Source organism: Phoca vitulina, unplaced genomic scaffold (genome assembly GCF_004348235.1).
Source record: "Phoca vitulina isolate PV1807 unplaced genomic scaffold, GSC_HSeal_1.0 scaffold7, whole genome shotgun sequence".
NCBI lineage: Eukaryota > Metazoa > Chordata > Mammalia > Carnivora > Phocidae > Phoca > Phoca vitulina.
The window spans coordinates 45,319,250-45,330,723 of NW_022589710.1; the positions used below are offsets into that span (position 1 = coordinate 45,319,250).

The 11,474-nt window shown below is 57.9% G+C and overlaps 1 protein-coding gene across 6 annotated transcripts in view; it reads right to left on the reverse strand.

Annotated features, from left to right (window-relative positions):
* Positions 1-347: 347 nt before the first annotated feature.
* Positions 348-11,474, reverse strand: part of RPS6KL1 (ribosomal protein S6 kinase like 1) — a 15,781-nt gene continuing 4,654 nt past the window's right edge. For 3 of the 6 annotated variants that reach the window (XM_032405590.1, XM_032405589.1, XM_032405591.1), the window contains exons 5-11: positions 5,985-6,032; positions 5,476-5,608; positions 4,039-4,647; positions 3,555-3,644; positions 3,308-3,390; positions 2,179-2,274; positions 348-1,847 (exon numbers count right to left, since the gene is read on the reverse strand). In XM_032405590.1, coding sequence (XP_032261481.1) covers positions 1,677-1,847; positions 2,179-2,274; positions 3,308-3,390; positions 3,555-3,644; positions 4,039-4,647; positions 5,476-5,608; positions 5,985-6,032 — 1,230 coding nt within the window. In that variant the 3' untranslated portion in view covers positions 348-1,676. The other 3 variants (XM_032405594.1, XM_032405592.1, XM_032405595.1) reach the window with 3 other exon arrangements.

The window sequence follows — 11,474 nt, forward strand, 5'->3', positions numbered from 1 at the left end:
AACGGAGGGATTACTAGCCCCATAAGGGCTGGGACACCGGTATTCACAGCCCAAAAGAGGGCAGATGCGCAGGTGTTTGTCGCACAGATGAGGCCCGGAAGTTCAGAAGCAGCTCCCCCTGCGTGTGGCAGTGGTTGGGAGCAGTCCGGCCTGACTTAGCAGAAGGACAGACTTGTGGACAGGCTCCACCGGGCCCTAGCATTAGGGTCTTTAATGGGAGCCACCATCCATCTCCGGGGTCACTGTGAGGATTATTAGACTAGTGTCCTGTCTCCCCCCTCCCCCCCCAGATACCATGACCCTCCTCTAGGACTTCTCTCTTTCCCACAGATCCCAGGGCCCCCTACATGCCGTCCCTTCCTCTCAGCTTCTCTGCGGGGCACAGGCTGACATGCCTTTCACTACCAGCCCTGCTTCCTACCTTCTTAGGGGACTCCAAGCTCACTCTTGAGTAGCATGGGGCTTCTCGGGGGGAGCCTTCCAATCTCTCCCGTCTGGCAGGGCTGCTCTGGTTGCATTCAGGAGGCAAGGACACCATAGGCAATGGCAGGCTTTATTGGGGGGTGGGGGGCATGGGCAAGGCCCAGGGAAAGCAGGCGCAGGCTGTGTTCCCCCCGTGTGCCCTCTGCAGGACTGGTCTCTACCCGTAGAGTTAGAGTTGGACCTTCACAGCCAGACTGGAGAATTGTCGGAGGCGCCCCCTGGTGGTGGTGGAGACACTGGGAGGAAGGAGTTGGGGGCAGAGGTCTGGTGGAAATTTCCTTCTTAGGCGCCACATCCCAGTGACAGGATAAGCCCCGAGGGGAATCAGAGGACCCCCAAACCTGGGGAGGGGATTGTCTTTGGGGTAACTACTTACCCCAGCTCTTCAGGGACCAGAAACATTTTGCTTCTGGCTAAAAGCTTAGGCAATCATTCCAAGTGTTTTGTGAAGTCACAGTGGGCGGTGAATTGAATGGACCCTCAAGACTAAAATGCAAAATGGTAAATAGGACAAATGCCTGAGAAGGGATTGTAATGAGTACAAAGTGTGGTAGTTGCTCCAGCCTGGAGGCCCAGGGGGTAGACTCCCCTTCCCACACCGGTGGGCTAGCTGGGGAAGAGAGCTCTTTATTCTGTTTTCAGAATGACTCTAAGTGCCAGAGCTGTGCCTTCCTCTCCCCTGATGCTTATCCTTATTTCTCTCTCCTGCCTGCCTTTTGTTCTCCAGTCTGAAGTCATAAGACGGGGCATGGTCAGGTTGGGGAGTGGATCATCCTGTCCCCCACCCTCCCACCCCGTGCAGGAATAGCCTGGGAGGGGGAAGAGGCCGAGTTGCACGGCTAAGATGAGCAGGCAGGGCAGCCCTGGTTTGGGTCCACTGGGCCAGTGGACCAGTATCCTGAGATGAGTCTCCAGAGATGTCCCCGGTGGGGCACATGGCCGCTATGAGTCACGAAACCTTGCCGTCCACTCAGCAGGCGGGCAGGAGCTCAGAGCTCATGCTGCGGAAGGCACCCTGTGGCCTGGCAGGTCTGCGGTCAAGGTACAGGGAGCTGTTGACTGACGGGTGGAGGATGGGTGGGCGGAGGGGTCCGAGCTTCCCAGCCGGGGGGGATCTCCCCCTCAGCAGAGACCAGAAGGGGTCTCCAGAGCTGGGTGGGGGATGCCCAGGCCCTTCTGGGCAGTAGCGATGGTTACAATGGTGCCCAAGAATGGCGCTGAGCAGCTGCCTTCTTTGCCCGAGGGTCACTGATGAGACGGGCCAGCTCTGGGCGGCAGCGGGCAGAGCAGATCCAGACTCGTCCAGCAGCTTCCGTGACCCGCTCTGCCCCTCTTAGCCCACCAGTTCGCTCCACCGGGTGGTACTGAAAAAGGGGTGGGCCTTGAGCTTGTTGGCACCGCCGCCTCCAGCACCCAGGCGCCGGGCAGGATCAAACTGCAGCAGCTGGGGACAAAGCCCGGGGCGTTGGCAGGCCTGCCCGGCGCCCACTCCCCAGCCGCCCGGCCCACGGCACTCCCAGTGCTACCTGGGGGGCAGGTGGTGGTCAGCTCCCAGCATACACAGCTTTGTTCCCATGTCCCCCTGCACCCACCTCAGACGTCCAGCCTGTGGGGCTGCTGCTCACGCCGGAGCTCTGCCCTGCCAGCACCCCCTCGCGCCAAGCAGCGGCCGCCGCGGGACCAGCCGTGGCTCACCTCGGTCAGCAGGGAGGCCGCCGGGCGACTGAGCCACTCGGGCAGCTGGAGCCGGGTGTGGGGCTGGATTCCCGAGGGGTGGCTCTGCGACAGGGCCTGGGAAGACAGGGAGGGGGGCAGGCCCGCAGTGTGCGCACGCTCCCGTGGCAGCCGGGATTTACCTTCCCCTGTGTCCCGTCCCATGGGGATGAGGACGACGGTTGTCTTTCGCTTTGGAGCTACTGCATGCCAGGAAGATGCCTGACGTCCCTTATCCGTAATTTCCACGACCACCCTCAAAGTAAGTTCTGGCATCTTCATTTTAAAGGCAAGAAGCAGGCTCGGGAGGTAAAGGGACTTTTATGCTGAGTTCAGGGTTGGAACCCAGGTCCGTCTGGCTCCAGGCCTGCCAGAAGCATCGATGAGGGCAGGCCCTCCGGCAGGAGCAGCACTGGAGCACAGCGGGGACTTCCGGGGCTCAGGCAGAGCGGCCAGACGCAACCCGGCGGGAGGCCGAGAGGAGAGAAGCCCGCTCTGGGGGCTGTCGGGGGCTAACAAGAGGGCGCGAGGACAGACGTCAGGCCCCCCTTCATCCGCTCCTGTCCTCTCCTGCTCGACTGTAGTCTGGCCTCGCCCTTGCTGCCTGGCCTCACCAGCCCCACGTGTGATGCTGAGCTCAGGGAGGGGCACAGAGGGCAGAGGCCGCTGTCCTTCAGCTAAAACCGGAGCTTACAGCCCCGACGGCCGTGGCGGGGGGGGGAAGGAGCAGTGGGGAGCAGCGGCTGGGGGGGATGAGTCAGTGACCTTCCAGGGAAGAAGGGTTGTGTCAAATTCCACCCTCCCTCCAGACCACACAGGGTTTCTCCTCCGGAACCCTTCCCTGACTAGCCCAGCTCAAGTCCTTTACCTAAGTTGCAGTCTCGCTAGCTCTAGCCAGTAGTGGGGCGGGGCTGCTCGGCGTGTCCATGCCCTGGGTGGGAGGGGCTTCCCAAGGCTCTCAGGGCCTGCGGGGGCAGCTGCGGGGGAGGGAACGGCCAGGTCTTGGAGAACCAGGTAGCCTCAGCCCCGACCCTGGCTGGTTGGACTAAGCCGAGCCCATCCTACCCTCAGTGACACCCAGCAGGGCTCCCCACCCTGCCCCGCTACTCACGGTTCCGGTCAGCATTTCATACAGCAGAGACCCAAAGCTCCACCAGTCACAGGCTTCCGTCAGCTCAGAAATCCCACCCACCTCTGGGGGAATAAGAATACATGTCCCAGCCTCACCCCAGAGGCCTGGTCCCCACTCTACCCCTCTGACCCAGACGCGGCCCCTTCCCACTGTCATTCTTAGCCCACGGCTCAACCCACAGCGGCACCCAAGATCTCAGGCCCCCCGGCCCCTCCTCCGCTCTTGCCTGGGGCGCTGTAGAGATTGTCCAAGGCCTCCCTGCAGTAGTGGGGCTCCACCTCTGCCCACTGGCCGAAATACGTGAGCCGGATGTGACCTTCTCAGCCAGTGTGTGCAGGGAGGGAAAAGGGTGGACAAAACTTATGGTTAGTAGTCCTGGAGCAGGTGGGAGGGGACTCCAGGGCTTCCCCCAACAGGCACTGGGTAGAGCCTCCCTAGGGCCTGGTCCCCTAAGGCCCAGAAACAACCAGGTTTTCCTAGGAGCTGCCGCCTTGGACTCAGGCTCAGGCTCAACCTTGGCCAACCAGACTCGGCAGAGTCCCGAGTGAAGAGGCCAGGGGGAGAGGCAGGGGGCAGCAGATAACCTCAGAGGTCCCCTGGACTTTGGAGACCTCTCCTTCGCTGGCTGGAGGCTTTGGGGACCCCATGTGAGAGGTGGGGTGGGGTGAGGACAGCCTAATCCCCCCTCCTCCCGGGCCCCGGGCACCTACCTGCCTGGTCCAAGAGCAGGTTGCGGGGATTGAGGTCTCGGCACAGCACCCCCTGCTGGTGCAGCGCCTCCAGGGCGAGCAGGGTCTCAGCCGCCCACTGCTTCACCTGCTCTTCCTTCACCCTCCAGGCGCCCCGGCCAGACCCCGGTCGGGCCCTAGCTGCTAAGGGGTGGCTCGGACTTCTGCCTTGGCCACAGGCCCCCAGCACCCGGACAGCCCCCTGATGAACCCAAGGGAGCCCCCAAGAGGGCCTCACATCCAAGCTCTGGCCAGGTCGCCGCCTGGCTTGGAGGTGCAGGCGGCCACCCGGGGACTTAAGAAGGTCCGAGGGGCAGGAAGCATGGGTCCTGGCGGAGGGGTCACCTTCAGCCTCTCTCTGGGGAGTGATGGGTGGGGCCTCCCTGGCTGGGGGAAGGCTCCGAGAAGTCCGTGGAAGCTCCCGAAGGATTCTGTCTGGCAGGCAGGTGGGTCCCAGGGGGAGCAGTGCTGGGGTCTGGAGGCCGAGGGGTGAGTTGAGCGGAGCCTTCATCCTCTCCGGGCTGGAGCCAGACCTGCCCCCAGACTGTTGGGGCTGCTCCTGGGAGAGCAGGTGGGACCAGAGCGTGCCCCCTGGGCCATGCAGAGGAGCAGTGAGCATGGGGACAGGGGAGAAGAAGAGCGTGGACACCACGTCCCCAACTCTTGCCTCCCCTCCACCCAGCATGAGCCCCCTCTCTTCCACATCTCACCTGTGCCCCCTCCCTCCTGAGCCCGGAATGCCCTCTGCTCTCCCTTTGACCCACCCAGAGGGGACCCGGCCTCTCAAGCTGGCGCAAAAAGGTGCTTAACGCCAAGGGAGTTGTAAATTATTGTTCCTGCCCGTGGTTTGGGTGGTAGGTTCACCCGTGCTCAATAGAATTTTTTACTTTTTAGGGAGAACAGTATAATGAAATTTAAGCAAGTAAAATAAAAGAAGGCCAGGCATGGACCTGCCATGACTCTATGTCATGACCCAAGGATGTGTCCCTCAGTAAAAAAAAAAATCACTGTAATAGGGTGATGGATAATCCTCTCCACGGCCCCGCTGCTGTCCTCACAGCCTCAGGCACCACCATCCCCTGTGGCCACTCCAAAGAATGGGCACAGACCAGAAAAATGAAAAGAGCCCAAACTGGAGGAAATGGTGACAACGGGGACATCTGCACCAATGCCCTCTCACGGCCCAGGACGTGACCCTCCTCCTCCAGACGTCCCCTGCCCCCCGCCTGGCGCCACCCAGAGGCCCGCCCCCGCCCGATCCGCCCTCCCCCCCCCCCCCCCCCCGGAAACCTGGGTCCCCCGCTCGGCGCTGCACGTCTGGTGCAAGTTACCCCCTCCTCGTGCTTGGCATTTTAAGGGGATGAAAAAGGACATGCCAAAGGCCTGAGGAGCTGACGGGGACCCCCGAGGCCCCCTCACCTTGCACGTGCTCCAGCTGCAGGAAGATGGAATCCTCACTCACAAAGTAGCGAAGCAGCTTCGTCATGTAGGGGACGCCGTGCGGGATGATGGTCAGCCGCTCCCGGTTCGCCACGTGACACCTGGACAGGCTCTGGGGGGAGGACAGGCAGGTCAGCGGGGCCCTGCAGGGGATGTCCTAGCCTGGCTTTAGGGGCAAACAGATGATAGGGGTTAGAACCCACCCCAAAGAGCAACTGCCTCCCCCAGTTCCTGACCTGGCCCTCACCCCTGCTCCCACCACAGAATCCAGGCCCTCACCCCTCCGAAACAAGGATGAGGCAGTGTGTGTGTGTCTGGGAGGCGGGGGACATGCTCAGGGGCAGAACAAGCAGCTTTTAGATTTGGAGGGAGCCTGGTCTTCAGGTACAGGTTCTGGGTGGGAGGTTCCCCAGAGGGTAGGGGTTCCAAGAGTGGTGGGAAAGCTCCAGGGGGGAATGCAGGGTGGCAGGGGACTAAGTGGCACCTGCCTTTACCACGAAGGTCCCTCCGGTCGCTGGGTCCTGGACCAGCTGCACCTGCCAAGGTCCAGGAGGCACCAGTCAAGGCACAGGCTACTTCCTGGGGCTCCAGGGCCCGAGCCCCAGCTCCCCAGGTTCCTCTCTCCAGGGCAGGCTGTAGTGGTGCAGTGTGTGCCCCTGGCCCCCCAACGAGCTGACACCAATCCTGTCCTCACCGCCCCCTTCGTTAGACCTGCAGTTTTCGCTCCGGTGCCAGCCCTCAGGTCAGGCTGGGACCCCTACTCTGTCTCCAGTGCTCTCTGGGCTCACCCTTAGGGAGCCCGATCACCGTGTCTACTTTCCTGTCTCCCCCCTCGGCTATGAGCAATATGAGGGCACGGACTCCCCTGTCAGCTCTATTCCCAGAGTCCCGCACGGTGCAGGGATGTCGGAGATGCTTCATCCGCGCATGGAGCGTGGTCCCTCCTGCGGGGTTTGAGGGTGTCCTGGCTGGCCGGGACCTCAGAGCCAGTCACCTCTTCTGATCTCTTATTTTACAGGTGAAGCAGCTGAGGCTTTGAGAGTGCAGCCCAAGGTCACCCATGGGCCGAGCCGTGCCCAGGAACACACAGGCTTGGCGTGCTCCTTTGGGTCCCTCCCACTGCCTGCCCCTCCCCTTTTTTAAATAGTCTTTCTCTCTGGAGGCGTCTTTGGAGAACAGCCCCCTTCTCCCGTTGCTTTTGGTCCAAGGCAGCAACATGCCAATTGCTGGGTCAGGGCCTTGTTTGGAGTTGGGCCCTTGACTCATCTCTGTGGTGGGCAGGGGTGGACCCCAGCCACAGGAGAGAGCAGGAGCGTGCTGGGGCAGGAAAGCAGATTTGGCCAGGGGCGGGGCATGTGGGGGCAAGACCAGCACCCTGATGTCGTGACTCCTTGGCTGCTGCCTGCCCTGCAGACACTCCCCTTGGTGGCAGGTGGGCACCCCTCCCCCCCAGCCAGGCCACAGGCAGTGGCAAAGGCTGCATCCGAGGACTGGGTGGGAAAGGGGCACTGGGTTTAAATCTCGGGCAAGTGAATTGATTTTCTCATCTACCAAACAGGAATTACAAATGCCCACCTTCCCTCATTACTGGTTTGTTGAAGCCATAAATAGAAAGGCCCTTTATGGGCGCCTGGGTGGCTCAGCTCGGGTCAGGATCTCAGGGTCCTGGGATGGAGCCCCACATCGGGCTCCCTGCTCCGCGGGGAGCCTGCTTCTCCCTCTCCCTCTGCCCCTCCCCCGCTTGTTCTCTTTCTGTCTAATAAATAAAATCTTTTTTAAAAAAGGCCCGGGCGCCTGGGTGGCTCAGTTGGTTAAGCGACTGCCTTCGGCTCAGGTCATGATCCTGGAGTCCTGGGATCGAGTCCCGCATCGGGCTCCCCGCTCAGCGGGGAGTCTGCTTCTCCCTCTGACTCTCCCCCCCTCATACTCTCTCTCATTCTCTCTCTCTCTCAAATAAATAAATAAAATCTTTAAAAATAAATAAAAATAAAAAATACATTTAAAAAGGCCCTTTGTTTCTATAAAGGCCAGGAGAACGCCAGTTGCCACATTTGCCACATCACACTGCCTCTCTGGACCTTGTTCAACTGCAAAATGGGGTGACGGCAGTACCCGCTTTAGGTCAGGAGGACCACTCCATTCCAGCAGACACGTCTAACGGCCGCCCGCGCCTGCCACGCCACATGCCCTCCCTCGATAATCTGCACTGACTGTCCCTGACATTGTCGTAGGGAAGCCCCATGCTGGCTAAGAGCCCTTATTCTGTGCTAAATGCTTTATACAGATTACTTAATTTTAGCCCCACAGCCCTACCAGGTGAGTGTTATGAATGACCCCTTTTATTGATGAAGAAGCTGAGGTTCAGAGAGGTTATGTCACCTATAGTCCCACTGCTAAAAAGCGGTAGAGGCGGGATTTGAAGCCAGGCAGGGATGATCCCAGAGCCCTGGAGACCTAACTGCAAGGGGGGCACAGCCAGGTGACCATGGCACCTGCCCTCCCTTCGGTCTCAGCTCCCCGTCAGTGCCCTTCCGGAGGCAGCAGTGATGCCTGCCTTCTGACCGCCAGAGGTCTCTCCTCCAACAGCCAGAGATGGAACCCAGCCCGCCCCCAGCTCTTTGACCAAATTTGCGCAATGTTTGAAAAAGCAAGACAGAAAATTCTGGGGCCATTTAGGGGAATCGAGTTTCCCACAAATACTGACACCCTGGATAATTCCCCACTGTCCCTTGCCAACTGGGATTCCCTACCACCTTGTCCTGGCTAAGGTCCTCTCAGAGAGTCCAAACCACCAGCGGTGAAGGCTCCGGAAGCCAGATTTAAAACTTGATCAGTATGCTGAAACAAGTGTGTTTAAATATATATATATATTTATGTATTTTTTAATACACACTCGCGCACGCACACATCTACCTATCTAGAAAGAAATAGACCAAAACACTAATAGCAATTATCTTGGAGCTAGGTAGGATGGTGGGGAATACATATATGGTTTTAAACTCCTTTCTCTTTCATATCTCAAGAGCAGAGGGGGCATTTTCCCCTTAAAGTAAGCAAACAAAAAAATCCCCCTCCTCTTTCGCTCAGTGCTATGGGGGACAGAACACTAGCTAGTCACTTGACCTTATGAACCTCTGTTTCATTCTCTGTAAGACAATTATTAAAATGCAGCACTGTCCAAGGGCGCCTGGGTGACTCAGTCGGTTAAGCATCTGCCTTCGGCTCAGGACATCCCAGGGTCCTGGGACTGAGCCCCACATAGGGTTCCCTGCTCAGCGGGAAGACTGCTTCTCCCTCTCCCGCTCCTGCTCCCCCTGCTTGTGCTCTGTCAAATAAATAAATATAATCTTAAAAAAAAAATGCAGCTCTGTCCAAGGCGCCTAGATGGCTCAGTTGGTTGAGCATCCGACTTGATTTTGGCTCAGGTCATGATCTCAGGGTCGGGAGATAGAGCCCCGTATCGGGCTCTGTGCTCAGCTCGGTGTCTGCTTGGGTCCCTCCTCCCATCCCTGCACTCTCTCTCTCTCTCTCAAATAAATAAATAAATCTTAAAAAAAATAAAATAAAATGCAGCACTGTTCATTGGAACATGAAATATATGTCTGCACTGTCCAATACAGAAGCCATTAACCATATGAAAAGCCAACAAGTCCTTGAAACATGGTTGGGTAAATGAGAAGCAGAATATTTAATTTTAACTAATTTTAACTTCAATAGTCTTATGTGGCTAATGACTAGTGGATGGGGCTGCACAGCCTAGTGCTTTTTTCCCAGGGCAACTGAGAGGGTTTAATGCAACAGTTTCGCAAATGAGAATGTGCCTTACTCATGTCAGGTGAATGTTGCCATTTGGAAGGTAGAAGGTAGTTCTGGGTGTCCCTACTTCACCTTTTCATAAAGGGAATTTTTTTTTTTTTAAAGATACCCCCTGAGATCTTGGGACATGGAACAATGAAAGCTTTGGTGAAACACATTAACACTTTCTTTAAAAATGCCCAAAGTATCAAAATCCCAGGAGGACTCTCTCATGGAGCAACCAAATCCAAAAGTTCCAAACAGGTTCTCCAACTCCAAGGCCCACAGGGGCCTGGGATGTGAACCAAGGGGGCAGGGCAGGGACAGGAACAAACCAGAGGACTGGTGTCCCATTAAAACTGGCAGCCCCCCGCCCCCGACTCCTTGCTGCCACGTGAGGATGTGAGCCAGCATTTCCAGATTTTCCAATTTTGCAGGAGAAGCAGGAAATCTGGACTTCTATATGAAACCTGCCAATTTTTAAATGTTGGTAAGTAATGATAATTTTAAAAAACACCCGTGTGTTCGAGCCAAAAAAACAAGTAACTTGGATGGCCTTCTTTTTCTTTCCCATCTCTGGCTCCTACATGAGGCTCAGCAAACATGTGGTGATCTCTCTCAGGCCCCCCATGCTCCCTGAGAACAAACCCCTGGGTATTCTAGCCAGAGACCTATCTAGTCCCTGATCCCCCCCCCCTACCCCGCACCTTGCAGTTTCCAGTAACCCCCTCCCCCTGCCAGCACCTCCTTAGCCCCTAGGGATCCCTTTCCCAGCCCGGTTCACCTAACAAGTGGGCATCTCCGGGGGCACTCCAGGCTTCTTGAGCAGACCCTTGGCCCCTCCCTGGCCCCGAGGGCTGCTGGCCAGGCGCTGCTCTCCCGCCAGGATCTGCCCGGGCAGGGCTGCGGAATGGAGCGCCTGGCTGCAGGGACCTGGGCCCAGGGGCCCTAACATCTCTCCTAATTTGGGGACGATGATGTTCCCGATTTGGAAATGACACAGGAAAGGGAAGCAGGATCTCAGGAGGGAGGTGGAGTAGGTAAACTGGATGCCCAAGAGAGGGTAAAAAAGGAATGAAAGAATCTCAAAACAGAATGGTTGGGCTTGGCCTTATTTTGTGCTTCCCATATGCACAGGCCTCAGAATCCTGGATTCTGAAATGTTTTGCATATGCGTGTCCTGGGGTCAAACAAATTCAGGAAATTCTATCACAGACCTCCTTCTCGGAAACTCATGGTATACATTTGCATCCCCAAAGCTCTGCAAACTCCTATAATTAAAAAAACAAAGTCATGTCACTCTAACTCCCTGTAACCCACACTGGTTGGACCTGGAACCCCCCCTCTCCACACCACCTATGGTTCAGCAGGATCCCACGTGAGGAAAAGGTGGTGGCAGTCCCCTCCGGGCCGGTCTGTGGGAGCCGCTGTCCTTGGCTGGGGCCGCACAGACGAGTGCAGTTGGAGGGAAGGCAGATGGAAGCTGGCCGGGCCTTGGCTGACAGACTGGGGCCTGTTCCAGGGACCTGGGGAAGCAGCTGGAGCGCGGCTGGGGGACGGGAAGCCTGCACGCCTCCCCGCCCGCCCTTGTCACTAGCATTTAGGGCCATCAAACGCGTATCAAATGTTTCAGCGTGTGCCAGGCCTTTCCCAAAAGTTATTTCATTTTAGTTCCCACATGCCCCCGTGGGGGGGGGGGGGATTCTTATCTGGCTCACAGATGAGGAAACCAACGGGGAGGTGAGGGGTTTGCTGCGGCCACACTGCGTGCGGCAGGCGTCCTCTGTGAGCCACGGGCCCGGCAAAATCCCCGAGGAGTGTTTAAATTACAGATGCCTGGGCTCAACGCTGGAAATTCTGCCTCCACAGGCCTGGGGTGGGGCCCAGGAATCCCTATTTAGGAAGCTCCCCAGGTGATTCTGATGAACAGCCAATTTGAGAAAGACCCACGTTAGCAACTACTCAGGTGTGGCCTGGGTTGGGGCAGAGGGCAACCGAATATTGGCTCAGATCTCATTTGACTCAACTGTCTGTCCTTCTGGATCCCCCACTCTGAGGAGTGTCCCGTACAAGTTGGGATGTCGGCTCCTATCTCCCTGCCTGCCCCACATTAAGAGAAAAGGCCTTAGACGGCGTCAGGATGGCGGGGGGGGGGGGGGGGGGGGGGGGGGGGGGGGGGGGGG